This window comes from Triticum urartu, chromosome 6A (genome assembly GCF_056163025.1).
Source record: "Triticum urartu cultivar PI428250 chromosome 6A, HENAU_Tu73, whole genome shotgun sequence".
NCBI classification, from domain to species: domain Eukaryota; kingdom Viridiplantae; phylum Streptophyta; class Magnoliopsida; order Poales; family Poaceae; genus Triticum; species Triticum urartu.
This window is the reverse complement of record NC_141878.1, coordinates 566,055,442-566,073,693: the sequence shown is the minus strand read 5'-3', so window position 1 is coordinate 566,073,693 and position 18,252 is coordinate 566,055,442. Positions and strand designations below refer to the sequence as shown.

General features: G+C 45.0%; 1 protein-coding gene across 1 annotated transcript; it reads right to left on the bottom strand.

Annotated features, from left to right (window-relative positions):
- Window positions 1–5,386: 5,386 nt before the first annotated feature.
- On the bottom strand, window positions 5,387–7,382 carry LOC125516955 (uncharacterized). Its single transcript, XM_048682209.2, has 3 exons — window positions 7,046–7,382; window positions 6,413–6,648; window positions 5,387–6,333 (listed from the first exon to the last, which is right to left on the bottom strand). Exons 1-3 carry the CDS (start codon window positions 7,176–7,178, stop codon window positions 5,668–5,670), a joined length of 1,035 nt encoding a protein of 344 aa, XP_048538166.2. The 5' UTR covers window positions 7,179–7,382; the 3' UTR covers window positions 5,387–5,667.
- Window positions 7,383–18,252: the final 10,870 nt, after the last annotated feature.

The window sequence follows — 18,252 nt, the reverse complement described above, 5'->3', positions numbered from 1 at the left end:
TATTTGGTGTTTGCGTTGAGCATGAATATGATTTGATCATGTTTATTGCAATACGGTTATTCATTTAAGTTAGAGAATAATTGTTGTTCTGTTTACATGAATAAAACCTTCTATGGTCATACACCCAATGAAAATGGTTTGTTGGATTTCGATCGTAGTGATACACATATTCATAATATTGAATCCAAAAGATGCAAAGTTAATAATGATAGTGCAACTTATTTGTGGCACTGCCGTTTAGGTCATATTGGTGTAAAGCGCATGAAGAAAGTCCATGCTGATGGGCTTTTGGAATCACTTGGTTATGAATCAGTTGATGCTTGCGAACCATGCCCCATGGGCAAGATGACTAAGACTGCGTTCTCCGGAACAATGGAGCGAGCAACAAACTTGTTGGAAATAATACATACTGATGTATGCAGTCCGATGAGTGTTGAGGCTAGCGACAGGTATCGTTATTTTCTGACCTTCACAGATGATTTGAGCAAATATGGGTATACCTACTTGATGAAACATAAATCTGAAACATTTGAAAAGTTCAAATAATTTCAGAGTGAAGTTGAAAATCATCATAATAAGAAAATAAAGTTTCTACGATCTGATCGTGGAGGAGAATATTTGAGTTACGAGTTTGGTCTTCATTTGAAACAATGCGGAATAGTTTGCAACTCATGCCACCTGAAACACCACAGCGTAATGGTGTGTCCGAACATCGTAACCGTACTTTATTAGACATGGTGCAATCTATGATGTCTCTTACCGATTTACCACTATCGTTTTGGGGTTATGCATTAGAGACAACTGCATTCACATTAAATAGGGCACCATCTAAATCCTTGAGACGACACCATATGAACTGTGGTTTGGAAAGAAACCAAAGTTGTCGTTTCTTAAAGTTTGGGGTTGCGATGCTTATGAGAAAAAGTTTCATCCTGATAAGCTCAAACCCAAATCGGAGAAATGTGTCTTCATAGGATACCCAAAGGAGATAGTTGGGTACACCTTCTACCACAGATCCGAAGGCAAGACATTCGTTGCTAAGAATGGATCCTTTCTAGAGAAGGAGTTTCTCTCGAAAGAAGTGAGTGGGAGGAAAGTAGAACTTGATGAGGTAAATGTACCTGCTCCCTTATTGGAAAGTAGTTCATCACAGAAATATGTTTATGTGACTCCTACACCAATTAGTGAGGAAGCTAATGATGTTGATCATGTAACTTCAGATCAAGTTACTACTGAACCTCGTACGTCAACCAGAGTAAGATCCGCACCAGAGCGGTACGGTAATCCTGTTCTGGAGGTCATGTTACTTGACCATGATGAACCTACGAACTATGAGGAAGCGATGATGAGCCCAGATTCCGCGAAATGGCTTGAGGCCATGAAATCTGAGATGGGATCCATGTATGAGAACAAAGTGTGGACTTTGGTTGACTTGCCCGATGATAGGCAAGCCATAGAAAAATAAATGGATCTTCAAGAGGAAGGCAGACGCTGATAGTAGTGTTACTATCTACAAAGCTCGAATTGTCGCAAAAATGTTTTCGACAAGTTCAAGGTGTTGACTACGATGAGATTTTCTCACTTGTATCGATGCTTAAAAGTCTATCCGAATCATGTTAGCAATTGCCGCATTTTATGAAATTTGGCAAATGGATATCAAACCTGCATTCCTTAATGGATTTCTTAAAGAAGAGTTGTATGTGATGCAACAAGAAGGTTTTGTCGATCCTAAAGGTGCTAACAAAATATGCAAGCTCCAGCGATCCATCTATGGACTGGTGCAAGCATCTCGGAGTTGGAATATACGCTTTGATAAGTTGATCAAAGCATATAGTTTTTATACAGGCTTATGGTGAAGTCTGTATTTACAAGAAAGTGAGTGGGAGCGCTTCATCATTTCTGATAAGTATATGTGAGTGACATTTTGTTGATCGGAAATAATGTAGAATTTTCTAGAAAGCATAAAGGAGTGTTTCAAAGGAGTTTTTGAAAGAAAGACCTCAGTGAAGCTGCTTACATATTGAGCATCAAGATCTATAGAGATAGATCAAAACGCTTGATAAGTTTTTTTAATGAGTACCTACCTTGACAAGTTTTTGAAGTAGTTCAAAATGGAATAGTCAAAGAAGGAGTTCTTGCCTGTGTTGCAAGGTGTGAAGTTGAGTAAGACTCAAAGCACGACCACGGCAGAATATAGAGAATGAAAGTCATCCCTATGCCTCAGCCATAGGTTCTATAAAGTATGCCATGCTGTGTACCAGACCTATTGTATACCCTGCCCTGAGTTTGGCAAGGGAGTACAATAGTGATCTAGGAATAGATCACTGGACATTGGTCAAAATTATCCTTAGAGGACTAAGGAAATATTTCTCGGTTATGGAGGTGACAAAGAGTTCGTCGTAAAGGGTTAAGTCGATGCAAGTTTTGACACTGATCCAGATGACTCTAAGTCTCAATCTGGATACATATTGAAAGTGGGAGCAATTAGCTAGAGTAGCTCCATGCAGAGCATTGTTGACATAGAAATTTGCAAAATACATATGGATCTGAATGTGGCAGACCCGTTGACTAAACTTCTCTCACAAGCAAAACATGATCACACCTTAGTACTCTTTGGGTGTTAATCACATAGCAATGTGAACTAGATTATTGACTCTAGTAAACCCTTTGGGTGTTGGCCACATGACGATGTGAACTATGGGTGTTAATCACATGGTGATGTGAACTATTAGTGTTAAATCACATGGCGATGTGAACTAGATTATTGACTCTAGTGCAAGTGGGAGACTGAAGGAAATATGCCCTAGAGGCAATAATAAAGATATTATTTATTTCCTTATTTCATGATAAATGTTTATTATTCATGCTAGAATTGTATTAACCGGAAACTTGATACATGTGTGAATACATAGACAAACAGAGTGTCACTCGTATGCCTTTACTTGACTAGCTCGTTGAATCAAACATGGTTAAGTTTCCTAGCCATAGACATGAGTTGTCATTTGATTAACGGGATCACATAATTAGAGAATGATGTGATTGACTTGACCCATTCTGTTAGCTTAGCACTTGATCGTTTAGTATGTTGCTATTGCTTTCTTCATGACTTATACATGTTCCTAAGAGTATGAGATTATGCAACTCCCGGATACCGGAGGAACACTTTGTGTTCTACCAAACATCACAATGTAACTGGGTGATTATAAAGGTGCTCTACAGGTGTCTCCGATGGTACTTGTTGAGTTGGCATAGATCGAGACTAGGATTTGTCACTCCGATTGTCGGAGAGGTATCTTTGGGCCCTCTCGGTAATGCACATCACTGTAAGCCTTGCAAGCATTGTAACTAATGAGTTAGTGTGGGATGATGCATTACGGAACGAGTAAAGAGACTTGCCGGTAATGAGAACTAGGTATTGAGATACCGACGATCGAATCTCGGGCAAGTAACGTACCGATGACAAAGGGAACAACGTGTGTTGTTATGCTGTTTGACCGATAAAGATCTTCGTAGAATATGTAGGAACCAATATGAGCATCCAGGTTCCGGTATTGGTTATTGACCGGAGATGAGTCTCGGTCATGCCTACATAGTTCTCGAACCCGTAGGGTCCGCACGCTTAACGTTCGGTGACGATCGGTATTATGAGTTTATGTGTTTTGATGTACCGAAGGTAGTTCGGAGTCCCGGATATGATCACGGACATGACGAGGAGTCTCAAAATGGTCGAGACATAAAGATCGATATATTTGACGACTATATTTGGACATCGGAATGGTTCCGGGTGAGATCGGGCATATACCGGAGCACCGGGAGGTTACCGGAACCCCCCGGGAGGTATATGGGCCTTATTGGGCCATAGTGGGAGAGAGGACAAGGTAGCAAAGGAGGGGGCGCCCCCCCCCCCAAGCCCAATCTGAATTGGGAGGGGGGCCGGCCCCCCCTTTCCTTCCTCCTTCCTCCCCCTTCCTTCTCTCCTAATCCAACTTGGGAAGGGGGGAATCCTACTCCCGGTGGGAGTAGGACTCCCCTTGGGGCGCACCTAGGAGGCCGTCCTCCTCCCCCTCCTCCACTCCTTTATATACGGGGGAGGGGGCACCCCATAGACACACAAGTTCACCATTGATCTTTTAGCCGTGTGCGGTGCCCCCTTCCACCATAATCCACCTCGGTCATATCATCGTAGTGCTTAGGCGAAGCCCTGCGCCGGCAACTTCATCATCACCATCATCATGCCGTCGTGCTGACGAAGCTCTCCCTCGAAGCTCTACTGGATCGTGAGTTCGTGGGACGTCACCGAGCTGAGCATGTGCAGATCGCGGAGGTGTCGTACGTTCGGTACTAGGATCGGTCGATCGTGAAGACGTACGACTACATCAACCGCGTTCTCATAACGCTTACGCTTTCGGTCTATGAGGGTACGTGGACAACACTCTTCTCTCTCGTTGCTATGCATCACCATGATCTTGCATGTGCATAGGAATTTTTTTGAAATTACTACGTTCCCCAACAGCGTCATCCATGGCCGCGACCTCGCCGCCGTCAGATCCCCACCCCTCTAGTACTAGTATTAACGTAGTATGTAGTATGAACTATGTTTGTAGTGTTTGATCGTGTAAAATCTATGTAGTATGTGATGACCTACTCGCGTCAACGAGGTGCAATTTCTCCCGCAAAATTGTTTTTTCAAATTATGCAGTTTTAGATACGGTTACTGTTCGGCCATGCTAGTTTTCAACCCGCAAACGAGATCTTCGTGAAACTACAAACGCGTTTTGCGGGTCGAGTTTTTGCGGGATCTGCTAGAGTTGCTCTTAACAAACTGTAGGCCTTGATTGGGCCAGAAAATACCATGGGTTTTTAACAGGCTGAAAAAGTATATTTGGCCTGAATTGGGCCAAAGAATTCACCTGCCGACATAGGCCGTAATATACCTTGGCCTATGATGGGCCCAATTACATGACGGACCGTTAACAGGCCAAAATATATCTCGGGCCTTGGTTGGCCCAGTTACATAATAGGTTGTTAGCAAGCCGGATGCAAATTCAGGCCATAGATAGGGCCAATTATTCCACGGGCCTTTAACATGCCGATTGTCAGGTTTAGCTGAAAATTTTCCACGAAAACCCTGGGCCGTTAAGAGGTCAAAAGTCACTTCGGACTAGAAATGGGCTCAAATGTAGCAAGGGCCATTAAAATGCCAAAAGTTGGTGGCGCGACAGCGGCCGGGCCAGTGGGCAGAAGAGCAGGCGGCGGTGGCGGAGCGGCAGCAGGAGGGCAGAGCCGTCGTTCGCAGGGGGTGAGAGGAGTCAGGGGCGTCGCCCATAGCAGCGGAAGCAGGATCGACGATCGAAGCAAAGGGATTGATCTGGTCGGGGGTATCTGAAACCATGTTTGAGGAGGGAGGAAGTATGGAATCAACACACATCCATTAGCTCATCGGCTGGGGTTAATATACAAGTTACATAGGGCCTCGGCCGAGGGGATCATGCGCCACTACACACAAATCGTGTGCCACGATCACACGCACTCACACATACAACGGTTGACCATATACATGCGTTGTACGGTATATACACAGTATATATACTCTAACATGCGCAAAGGTTTGGTTGGTGTTGCCTTGTCTTTTCAGTGTTCCACGCCACAACCTCCTAGCTATCAGTTTTAGACAAACTGTCGTTGTGCCACAATTTCCCTTTTGCTTGTAGGGACAAGGGACCAAGCAATCGTAATCATCACCTCAACATCTGCAATGACAAATTTATCCTGGCTTATGTTGCAAACCTGGGGCGCGAAACAAATACGACCCTGTGCACCGATATCACCAGATTTTGTGTAGGCTTCTATGGCAATGTCCAACACTCCTTCAATTTCTACAAAAACAACTTGCCTCGGCAGGTATGTGTGACCATTAAGACCTTTCAGCATTGCTCCATCTTTTGATTCAAGCATTACAATTTGGCTAGATGAGGGATTAATAGCACAAGTGACTCCACTATCAGTGACCACCGTTTCCCGTGAAGCTGAGGAGCAAGCAACTCGGCCACCATATTCAAACGGCCATGAACCACACTTGACAACTCGGACACTCAAGATGGTAGCCTGGACTGTTCGTTTGACACGCTGCAAGCATAACTCCAGTGTACACAAACAATTATCAATGCAAAGGGTCGATATGCCAAGACCACCTCCACTATAATTGGCGACATAGCTGATCAATGCTTTATCTTGAGACATTGTCGGACCTTTCACTTTCAGTTGGATTTTAATGTCAACTATGTCTGTTAACACAATTGCACGTGATGGCCCAATTAAGCGCAAAAAAGAATCCTACAAACATCATCGATCACCCCATTAACCAACAAATATCTCCAAAATAAAATGAAGAGCAAATTAAGATGGTACGTACATCTTGTTTGAGTTCTTGGGCCTCGCTCCTATCGCAAGAGAAGAGAAGGTTACGGTTATGATCCGCGATGTCCCGAACAGCAGTCGCACCATACACAGACAATGGCCAGGCGAGAGCCCCAGCTATTTCAGCGAGTTTGATGGAGAAAACCTGCAAGGTTTCTGGAGTAGACCCAGCACGATTGTCTGAGATGCGTCCAGGTACATAGTGCGTAAATTGCATGGAACTCAGCGACGCTGTAAAAAAGGTTAACCCCGCATTAGAATGTTCTAATTAACAGGCATGAGCTGGCATGAACTACCACTCGATAACCAGCAAAATAAACAAGAACCCATTCTCCATATTATATAGTACTCCCTTCATCCCATAGTGTAAGAGCGTTTTTGACACAGTGTAAAACCATATTATATTATGGGACGGAGGGAGTATATGTGTATGGGAAGACGGGAACAGATGGGAGCGAAAATGTTCTACGGATCCCCATATGGAATTGTCACATTATGATCCCTAGGGTCAAAGGCACTGCTCTTATCTAGTAATTTCGAATCAAGCGAAGAGTTTCCAAGCACCAGGTGATCAGCAGAACCGATTATAATTAAACAAAATTGATCGGTCGATTGGTGTGTTACTCACTGGTGTCCGTGAAGTAGCCGCAGGTCTTGCTCCAGGCGGATTCCCAAACACGAGCATGTGCAGCGAATGTCTCTGCCTCGTACGCCATCTCCTCTTGGATTTCACCCGGACTCATCAGCGCCGAGCTCTTCATCTGCGTGTTCGTCGATTCGCCTGCTGATCTGTCGATCTTACTCCGCGCTCGATGGATGCGCACGTGCTGGGCAAAAAGTCGGCGGCGGGGCTGCGGACGAGTGAGAGGGTTTGTTTGGGATCAATTTGATTCCTACTTATAGGTGCGAAGCAAGGGATCAATTTGGGATCGGATCTGGAGGCTTTTTCCGATTGGTTTTGGTTTCGGTTTCTTTCCTGACACAACCCCCACACGCATACGTATACGTATACGAAGCCAAAACCAACCGTCTGACTGAAACCAATCGTCCCAAAATTCATGTCCGACCGTAGTGCAGTCTATTTTTTTTTTCAAAATCCCCCTCATAGAATTAACTAGCTATGCCCGCGCCGCGCCTATTGATAAGTTATGTGAGAAATTCTGTATACAGCTTTATCCATTTATTATCCTATTAATTGTTCTATTTTTGCTTGTTCACTTTACTTTTTATGTTATGGTGTATGTACAAAAATCATATTGGTATCGATGCTGAAATCTTTCATAAAGAAAAGCTTTATTGCATGAAAATAGTTGGTACATTGTAGATAAATTGAATACATATTGATATTGCATGATTACTTTTTGGTTCTTTGGTAATTCATAGCATCCTTGTTCAACAGCCCGCTGGGTTTGTGCAGGTAATGAAATGATACGGAGCTCTGTCGATATACTTCATGTTGAAATTACATACGTTGTAAAAGGAATCCTTATGTGTTACTTCTTCGACTGTTTGATTGGTTGCTAGTTTGGACATCATTTCTTTGCTCGGATCGTTCAAGAATCATTTATGTGGCCAGGTTGGTTATATTAAAGCATACCATTGTGTTTTTCTTTTCCTTTTCTTTTTTACTTTGATGTATTAGTGTTTCTTCCTCTTATTCAAGAAAACCTCAAAAAGCACTATTAGGCAAGGTATCTATCTGTTGTCCCCGCCTGCCCTGCTTGCGTATGAGGGAACAAACATAAATAAAAGTGTACCCAAACAGTTGCATATGTAACATGATGGACAACTTACTGGATTGTCTTATATTGCAATTAAGCTAGGATAGACGAATAAGGCACTTTGAAAAGTGCAACTTTATTACGTAAATCAACCATTGTTTCGGACCGAATTAAACTGAAAGCTTCAGTTTTGTCACACAAACTGCTAGGGATTTTGTTACAATCAGGCTTGGTGATAAAAAAAATAAAGACATTGATTCTGCCCCCAAAGAATTAAACCTGAAGAAACAACAAAAGTTAGTAAGCTAAGATGCAAGGACCATGATATTATTAATGAATGTTGTGCATACGTGTTGTGTGTCACGAAGATGACAGCCCTATGTTGGTACCACCCCATTGACCCCATATAGGTTACCAATTTTTTTTTACTATGATGATGTATTATAGGTCAATATCACAAAGAACTGTAATATATATATATATATATATATATATATATATATATATATATATATGCATAGAACAGGAAAATTCACAATCTGAAATAATGTAGTGGACATGAACCTCAAACAAAAGAAAAGAACAATAAAAAAGTATTTTTGTTCAATTTTTGGTTTGAGTGGCAAGCAAATGTATATGCTTACTTAGTTTACTTAATGGGGCCCAACACAAAGGTAATTATTGAAGGCTCAGTCGCATGCAATGATCCAAGGTCAACCTCGTGATAGCTTCTCATACTGAGATTTCAATTATTCAACTCAAACTGAAATCAATATAATTTTTTCACTTAAGAATGTGAATTGATCGCAGAGAAAAACACCCCTCCCCCCCAAATATCAAATCGTAATAATAAATGGAGGTGTACATGAATAAAATAAAATGTGAAAAATTATAACTAATGCACCATTACGCCATTATGTAAGAAACCCAAGAGATAAAATATTGGATTAATTTTGTAAAAGATTATGTCTTAGCATGAAAATTGCAAGATACATCTTGTCATTTGTGAAGTAGCTTATAGAGTTGTGTCTATCACCTTACCTCAGATATAATATATATAGAGCTACAAAAATGTAGAGAAAAGGAAAATCAAACTATCTTTTATTTATGCCCACGTAGTTCAATTACAGATTTCATTCTCATCAAAATGAGGATAGGTAGCCTATATCATCTTTAAAAAAATGCAAAAACATTTTTTGCATCTCCGTTTTCCTTTCTTAAAAAGTTTGTACTGACTGGGTATGAAACAAAAGCAATAATACTATTGCGCCTCGCATGGTGTACAGTGCCTAGTAGCATGCCAAAAGACCACGATAAATATTCACCGCCCTACAAGAAGGACCACGTCTATACCATCAGGCATCAGCAGGCGGTCAGGCAGAACGCGGACGACCCGAACGACGCCCAGCACAGCGACCACGCCTTTTTTTTCTTTTGCAGGGAGAGCCACCACTCCTTGATGCCATGAAGGAAACAAATATAACAACCACGGAAAACAACAAACTGAAACGCAGCATATCCACACCTTTAATATGCACCGGTCCCTATCATGAGCACCATTATTAATATACTAAACCTAGTAGAAATATTCTAGAACACCAAAAACTGCAGCCAAAGCGGCAGCCGACCTGAAGCAGCAGAAAAAAAATTCAACACGACGCTGCTGACAAGAATGAAATAACATGTGTGCGAACGTGAACAAATAAACAAATCAGTCTCAGAGAAAATATCTCTTTGTAAGCATGGAGAGGCAAAAATATAATAAAGAAAAGAAGCCACCAACATGAAACATGAAACGCCCGAAGGAAAAATATCTCAATAAAAAGAACTAATATAATTCAAAAACGCTTGCGTTAATCGCATGCACGTAGTCACATCGGCTGCCAAATCATATCGCTTCGAAATTTGCACCGATGAGTGCAGGCATCTATCGGCGGCCAAACTACCATACCACAGAGAGAAGGCAGTTTGATCAAACAAAACAAATCCAAGGATAAATCACTATGCCTACCCAAGGTGTGTACCACTCGATTGTCCCAGATTTCAAATGGCGAACCCATAAAATTCGCTGTTCAATCCAATAAAATCTCAAATAAAAGAGGAGAAAAGAAATTGCTTGCGGGGATAGATTTGTTTTTTCTGTCAAATGATCTTTGTTGGCCATACGGGAATACTTGGTTGGACGTGAATTTTGGGGTTGATGAGACCACGTGCATGGGAGTAGGAGATGATGTGTCTACGTGCATAGGACTTGGAAACAGTCTTGTCCTCTCACTGTTTGGTCAAGGATTAGGATTTCTTTCTGCTTGAATCCGTACAACGTGTTGGGTCTTCAAATAATCTGGAGGACCATGCACAATGCAAACTAAAAATCTAACTTGAGTTTTTGCAGCATGGAAGCACGACTTCCTGCTGCATGTTAATTTGTTAGAGAGTGACATGTTCTGGGTGCAAAGGGAAGACCTCTTGGATATCAAGTTCAAATTGTTGGTATCCTTGTCCTTAATGCACTCAGGTAATCATATCCTCTTAGCAGTATTTTCCTCCAAGAAATAGCTCGATCAGCGATTACATATTCATATATGGAAAAGATATTTTCCTGCAAGAAATTGATATATACCTCAATTAGTGATTACATATATTCATATGAATGAAACACCCTCATAAATCAACCCAAAATCAAAGTACATGCATAAATTCAACCAGATATATTCTTAGTATGCTTCAGCCTCTAAGAAAAGTCATGCTCATATTAACTTAAGAAAAAAATACCTTTTTAAACAAATATACTCCCTCTTTAAAATAGTATAAGAATGTTTAGATCACTACTTTAATAATGATCTAAACAATCTTATATCTCTTTACGGAGGGAGTATGTACTTAGAGCATCTCCAACAGGCGCCCAAAAAGAGCTCCGCGCATTAAAATTTTGTTTTTTTGGGCGCCGCACAGCTCCAACAGATCTAAAAGTTTTTGGGTGTGCGCTGAAAAATGCTATCGCGCGCAGCATATTTTGGATTCCGGATTGCGCGCTTCATGATTTGCACTGTGTGCTATTTGTGCGCGCGTTTTTGGACGTCTGCAAAAACGATGTTGGTCCCGGCGCACTAAAAGTGCTAAAGTGGCGCGCTATAACTTTTATTGGGCGCCAAATTTTTGTGCGGCCGTTGAAGATGCTCTTAGGTAAGTTCTATTGACATGGAAATAAAGGTGGACAGTTTTTCTGCAATTTATGTCACGACAAAAAGGTGAGTACATGTGCAGTTCAAAAGAGGATTATATACACAGACCTATTCACCATGAATGTTTATATACAATGAAAAAACAGAACAACTCAGTTCAGACATATGCAACGGCAATAAAAAAGGGCAATCTTTTGAAGCGAGATGGAGATCGAAAAAGACATGGTTATGTACCGTACATGAGCATATCGATGTCGGTTAGGAACTTAGGAAGCCATAGATGCACACAGAGCCTCCAAAAGGCCTAAAAAAACCGAAAAATATTCTTTGGCGATCTGTGGGCAGGTGTAAAAGGTATGACTAATAGTTAACATAATTTAAACTGCATAATGGGAATTTGAGATATACTTGTTTGCATACTGTATGGGCTAGCTAGGTTCCCAGCAGAAAGTCTGAAAGTAGCATATGGATCAAAGCTCACCAGAGTATAGTAAATCAGTCGTTGACTTAAACAGCTAATGAACCGTGCATTGAGCGCGGTGGTCCACCTCCCACCACATTCCCGGCGCCCGGACGCTCCTCTTACAATGGGAGATGCTTAGGAAGGTGATTAGAAAAATAAACCAGGTTTTTCTGAAGCACTTATGCCTATTTCTATAGAAAAGACGCTTAGTTAAGCGTCTATCCTGTATAAATAAGCACCGGTGCTTAAAAAATACTGATTTATTTCTCTAAGCACCTCTCATTGTAAGGGCTTAGAGCTGCCTGCGGAGCTTCCATATGGTTGTGGCGGCTACCGTCGACGCGCATAGTTTCACTGAAGAAACGACGCGAGTCAATAGCGGAGAAAAGCCATGCGAGTCGCGAGTGGTCAATCTCCGGAGGCAGCGCCCGTGGTGATGGCGACGCGGTTGTTCCTGCGCTGAGCCACGGCTGCAGCTCCAGCGGGCCACAGTGAACGCGTGGAGGTGACGACCGACCACGGGGACGGCTAGATAGCGCGCAACCACGTGGTCCGCGGCTTCGCACGTTGGAGGCGTCCAGGCTTGGGACGGCCGGGCGCCCAGGCATGGTCGCGGTTTCACACATTGCTTGGAGGCGACTCATCATTGGTTGGACCAGGCACGGCGACACTCCCACCATCGCTGCTCCTCGTCAAGTTGGACGCGGCTGATGTGCGGGATCACGCGCTTAACTCGCCGCCGCTGGTTAAGTTCTCCGACTCCAGCGACTGCCGGCTCGCGAGCCAGGGCCACGACCTGGTCGCTGCCGCCGCGGCCGTATGACCGAAAGGCCTCTTTCTCGTGCTCTGCTCCGTATTCGCCGTCGTGCTCGCCGTCGCCACCGCACTCCTCTGGTACATGCAGCTCCGCGCGTGATTGCTTTCCAGGAACTGGTCCATCAGTCGTAGTCGCCATGGCTAGACCGCGCGCTTAAGGGCAAATGAGCTCCATGGCCGTCCACGCTGCGCCGACAAGGGGAGGAGAGCACCGCCGGGAGGAAGGAGGGGCAGGTGATGAGAAGAGGCTCCTCCATGGTTGGGTGGTCGTGATGAAGGGATGTGGTTGGGTGGTCGTGATGAAGAGATGGGGCGTCAATTGTACCGGTAAAAGAGGCCGAGAATTAGGAAAGAAGATGCAACAACATGAGGAAGCTGCAACGGAGGAAGTTGAGCTTTTATAGGACCATAAAGCGGTGGGGTATTTTACCTGATCCTTCTGGAGGGCACGATTATAGCGGCGCCAAGAAATTTCGAGTGCCAACGAATTAAGCGGCACCGACTATTATCATCACATGCAAAACCGCATGCAACCACGTAGGCACGTCACGTGTCCATCCCCAACATGCATCAACCAATCAAAAAAAACTAACAAACCATCCCACCAGATCCGGTCAACACGTGAGCAACTCCAACCACAAGCGCTAGACAAAAGGATTGGCACCCTTCCATGCATAATCGTTAGGTCCACCCGAGGTGCACACGCCCGCATCACCCAGTAATTAGCGTGTCGGACTCCCATTGGCTGGTTTTTGACTGATAGGAAAAAGTCAAAAAAAACCAGGTAAAAGGATCCTAGTCAGGTTTAGTATTATGTATAATTCTCGCACTAATCACCCCATCTCCACCTTCCTCCTTCCCGTCTTCACCATCGGCAGCTTTCCCAAGCGCAGCCGCCGTCGGGCCTCAACCTTCCCGGCACGCTTCCGAGCGCAGCTCCCGGGACCATTGTCTCTGTTGGCACTCCTCCTGTGAAACTGATGTGAAATTACTTTTTTTGCGAGGTAAAGCATGGGTTTTATTACTTAGAAATAGTGTTACAGTCTGCTAATACAAACTCTAAAACAACATCTGAAACTCGGTGCAATCAACAGGCGGTGCAACCCCAGAATGACCAATATTAGCTAGACTATGAGCAACTCTATTTTGAATACGATCTACTTTTAACGGAATAAACACCCGAAGAGCTAGGATTTTCTTAATCTCCATAATCAGATGACCATATGTCGACCGGTCCAGTGAATTGTTTGTCAAGGCCGCAATAACAGTCGAGCTATCAGAATGAATGATGATAGGCAACTCTGACTGTTGCATGCTCAGTGACAGTCCTTCAAGAGTGACACTAATCTCAGCTTCAAGGGCATCTTTGCATTGGAATAAGTACCGGTATGCCGAGAAAATAACAGTGCCATTGCTATCCCTGAGGATCATACATGTACCTGTTGCACCAGTATCTTGCACGAAAGAACTGTCGATGGACAACGCCACCCATCTGGGCTCGGGTCTCGGCCATGGGGGGTGAAGCCTTTGTACTGGCCCAGGTTTTGGCAGTGAGTCACACACTGGAAATTTGCCCTTGATAATCTCTTCAACACTACGCATCGTAGCTTGTTGAAACGAGGATAGACAACTGCTTAAGAACAATTTGGAGGAATCAGGAGGTGGGACCTCTTTATCATGCGTCAGCTCATTATGCAGACTCCAAATCCTCCAGAGTAGCATAATGATCATCGCTCGTTCATTGTCAGGCCTATTAACCAGAAGACCAAAAATCCATTCGGGACCAGAATTGAGCAAGAAACAGAGAAAGGCAGAAACAACAGTGTGGATCAGCAGTGACAGGCAAAACAAAAGAAAGCAATAGTGTGGATCAGTGAAATCATTCACTTCTTTACTCCTCCTGTGAAGTTGAGCGGTGGATCAACAATAGTGTGTTTAAAATTGATCTGGAGAGGCAGAAAGCATTTGTACTCCATACTGAACACTTGATCAGTGGCTGATCAAGTTCACAGCCTTCATACTCAACACTTGATCCATCCATGGTTGTAAATCTGCTACTCCTAGTGTATGAAGATACAGAATTATTATGGGGTAGAGTAGAAGTTGTGATCGTGATTTTCTGGCAAAGTAATATCTTCTCTGCATGTGATTATTTGGCAAAGAAGATACCAATTTATATGAAATACAGTAGCTTATTGTGAGTTTTGAATAATTGTGAGGACAATTCAGTAGAAGTTGGATCACGATCTGTAGAAGTTGGGCTCAGGACTTCTATTTATACAAACTAGAAAGCCATACAAGCTAGTGTTTTCATGTTTATTTATATCTTCTCTGCATGCTTTCGCAAAGAAAGTTGTGAAATATCTATTGCTTTCAGGACACAAAATCAGGCCTGACGGCGGCTCTCCGCAGCGGCAAACGCAGCAGTCGACTCTACGTCACCATAAAAGTTGGTACAGTATATCTTTTGCCTTCATGCTCTGTGATTGTGGTCTGCTGCTGTCCTGTCTGTGGCATATCTTTTGCCTTCATGCTCTGTGAATTACATTGGTATGGTTTTGCTTGGATGATGCGCACATTTCATTTGCTGCATCATCAACTTCCATGCAACAGAAAACGAATGCATCTTCAAATGAGAGTGCAAACATAGTACATTTCTTTTTTCTTTTTTTGCGCTTCCATCGATGGGGTGCTGAATAATTCTCAGGACTTGGATGTTCTTCGGTGGCTTACAGTGCGTCCAAGGAGATCGTCCTGTACCGGGTCAAACCCAACGGGAATGGGCTCTACCTCAACAAGTATTCACGGAACAGAGGTGAGCCGGCCACCAGCCTCAGTTACCAATTACCACCGCTGCTGTTATTTTTTGCCTACAGAAGTATTTTTCAGCACGAGTGACTGACTGAATTTTGTTGTTGCATGCAGAGGCAAACCTTCTCTTCCTTGAGTCGCCGGCTGGAGTGGGCTTCTCCTACTCCAACACCTCCTCCGATCTCAAGACCTCCGGCGACGAGAGGACCGGTAATCCTTCATCATATAACATTTTTTTTGAAAGACACAGTTTCCTGGCTTTTCATTGATTTAGCAGAAGAGAGAGTTATAAAAATGTCACTGATCAGGAGAGATTAGCAACAGAAGAAAGAAAGAAAGACCGGGTTTGAAGGAGAGCGCGCAGGCTCTCCTCCTCCCCCTCCCCTCTAGGTACAGACTAAGGGTTGTTTATCTCTCATGTGATATCTCCAAAGGGGGGCTCTAATCCTTTCGCTCCTGCTAGTCTCCATTGTTCTAGCTCTCTTCTGCAAGCGCTAATCACATCGTCAACGCAAGCCTCTTTCTTCCTGAACGTGCAGCTGTTGCGTTCCTGCCAGATGTGCCACGCCACCAGAGCCATCATGGATTTGGTGGCTCGCCTGTCGGATGGTGATGATGCAGAGACTATTGCAGTGACGGCCTCCGTTGTGGTCTTGCACCCGTCCCAGGTGGCTGGGTTTAGCGCGCCCCAACCCCTCCATGCCGCTGCCTTTGCCCAAATCTGCTGCGACGTGGGGCAGTTCCAAAGGAGGTGTGCCGAGCTCTCCAAGCTTCTAAGGCATAACTGGCATAAATAGCCATTTTTCCAGCCGCGCCGCTGTAACCGGTCATTGCACCAGAGCCGGTCGTGGTGCACCGCAGCCTCGCCGTTCTTTCTGGCAGCGGCGCGAGCGCACCATTTCTTGTAGCTGCTTCCAGTAGCCGATGCAACGGGTCCATGGCAAGAATGAACAGAATTGGGGACAGGGGGTCGCCTTGCCTTAGCCCACATTGATGCAGGATGCTTGGCCCAGGGTCTCCGTTGAGCATGCAGGAGGACGTTGCAGACGAGAGGAGGAGCGCAACCCAGTCGCACCATCTCAAGGGAAAACCCATTTGCTGCATGAGTTCAAGGAGATATTCCCAGGATACGGTGTCGAAGGCTTTGGCAATGTCTAATTTGAGCAGAAGCATTGGTTTTCTCTTTCTCTGAAACTTTCTGACGCAGTTCTGGACATAGAGGAAACTGTCATGGATTCCTTTCTTCCTTTGGAAAGCGCTCTGCGCTGGAGAGATGAGTTGATCCAGTACACCTGCGAGCCTGATGGACAGCACCTTTGTGATCAACTTAGCCACTGAATGTATCAGGCTGATGGGCCTGAAATCACCCATTTGAATTGCACCATCTTTTTTGGGTAGTAGCACGATGAGGGCACGGTTCAGCGCACCAAAATCCCCGTCAGCCAGCTGATAGAAGCTTTCAAACACAGCCATTACATCCCCCTTGATAGTTGGCCAGCATGCTCTGAAGAAGGTGCCGTTGAAGCCGTCGGGGCCTGGCGCCTTCTCCGACGGGGATGCACAAATTGCTTCCCAGACCTCTGCCTCCGAGAAGGGGTTGTCGAGCCCGCCCCCAGCTTGCAGCCTTGGTAGCCCCAGCGCCTCCCAGTTGATCGTGCGAGGCCGATTTCTTCTCTGCCCCAGCAAGGAGGAGAAGTGCTCATGTACATCAGCCACCTTGTCGGCGTGGCTAGTCTTCAGGCAGCCTGCCGTTTGGATGCACTGAATGAAGTTTCTTCGTCGCCTGTAGGTTTGCTTTGCCGGAAAAAATGTTGTGGAAGCGTCACCCGCCTTCAGCCAAGTGATTCGCGAGGCCTGCCTCCTTCTGACGCGCTCGAGGGCTGCAAGGCCGACGATCTTCAGCTTCAGGGTTTTCCGAAGCCAGAACTCACTGCGTGTGAGCTGCCTCTTCTCTTGTGCGACATCCAGACGTAGTACAACCTCCGACGCCAGATGGAACTGCAGCTTGGTCTCGCTGAACAGAGTTTTTGCCCAGATCTTCAGGTCAGCTGTGGCTCTTTTCATTTTGATCTTCAGTCTTGTGAAAGGGCAACTATGGTTGACCGGCCTCTGCCAGGCCCTGGCCACCGTCTGCTGGAAGTGCGGGAACCGCGTCCAGAACGTCTCAAACCTAAAAATTGCCTTGCGGTGCGGTGTAGTGGCGTTGGACAGCAGGAGAGGGCAGTGATCAGAGCATGTTGTGGATGCAGCCATCAGGATGTAGGAGGCGAACAGGGTTTCCCACTCCAGGTTGCAGAACATTTTGTCGATGGCGACGAACGTGGGGTTTTCCCTCTCATTGCTCCAAGTAAAACGTCTGTTCTTGCATTTGATCTCTCGCAGCCCAGCTCTGTCAATGTCCGCTCTGAATCTGCCCATGATCCGCCTGTTTAGGTTGAGGTTGCTCTTGTCCCTCGCCTCATAGATTATGTTGAAGTCACCATTGATTAACCAGGGCTCCCCGGCAGGTGGCATGGCTCTGACTAGCTTGTCAAGGAACTCCTCCTTGCGGTTGTCGTCGGTAGGCCCGTAGACAGTGGTAATCCAGAACGTGCTACTGCTCTACAGGAGCGTTGCGTGGGCTGTGATGCAGAATTGGCCGATCGCATGTGTGGTGATGGTGATCTTGGAGGAGTCCCACAGAATCGCCGCCCCCCCTCTCGTGCCGTCCGCCGGCAGGACCGCGGCGGCGTCAAGTCGACTACCTCCTATTTCTTTCACTAACGCCGGCGACCATGCTTCTATCTTGGTCTCCTGGAGGCACAGCACGACCAGCCTGTGCGAGTCCGCGACCTCACAGGCC

What these genes read in the sequence shown, in the direction of transcription:
- LOC125516955 (XM_048682209.2), bottom strand. Translation starts at nt 7,178, where the DNA reads ATGAAGAGCTCGGCGCTGATGAGTCCGGGTGAAATCCAAGAGGAGATG. An exon ending in CGGCTACTTCACGGACACCA is followed by an intron (nt 6,649 to 7,045) that starts GTGAGTAACACA and finishes CCTTTTTTACAG; the next exon opens with CGTCGCTGAGTTCCATGCAA. An exon ending in CCCAAGAACTCAAACAAGAT is followed by an intron (nt 6,334 to 6,412) that starts GTACGTACCATC and finishes TGATGTTTGTAG; the next exon opens with GATTCTTTTTTGCGCTTAAT.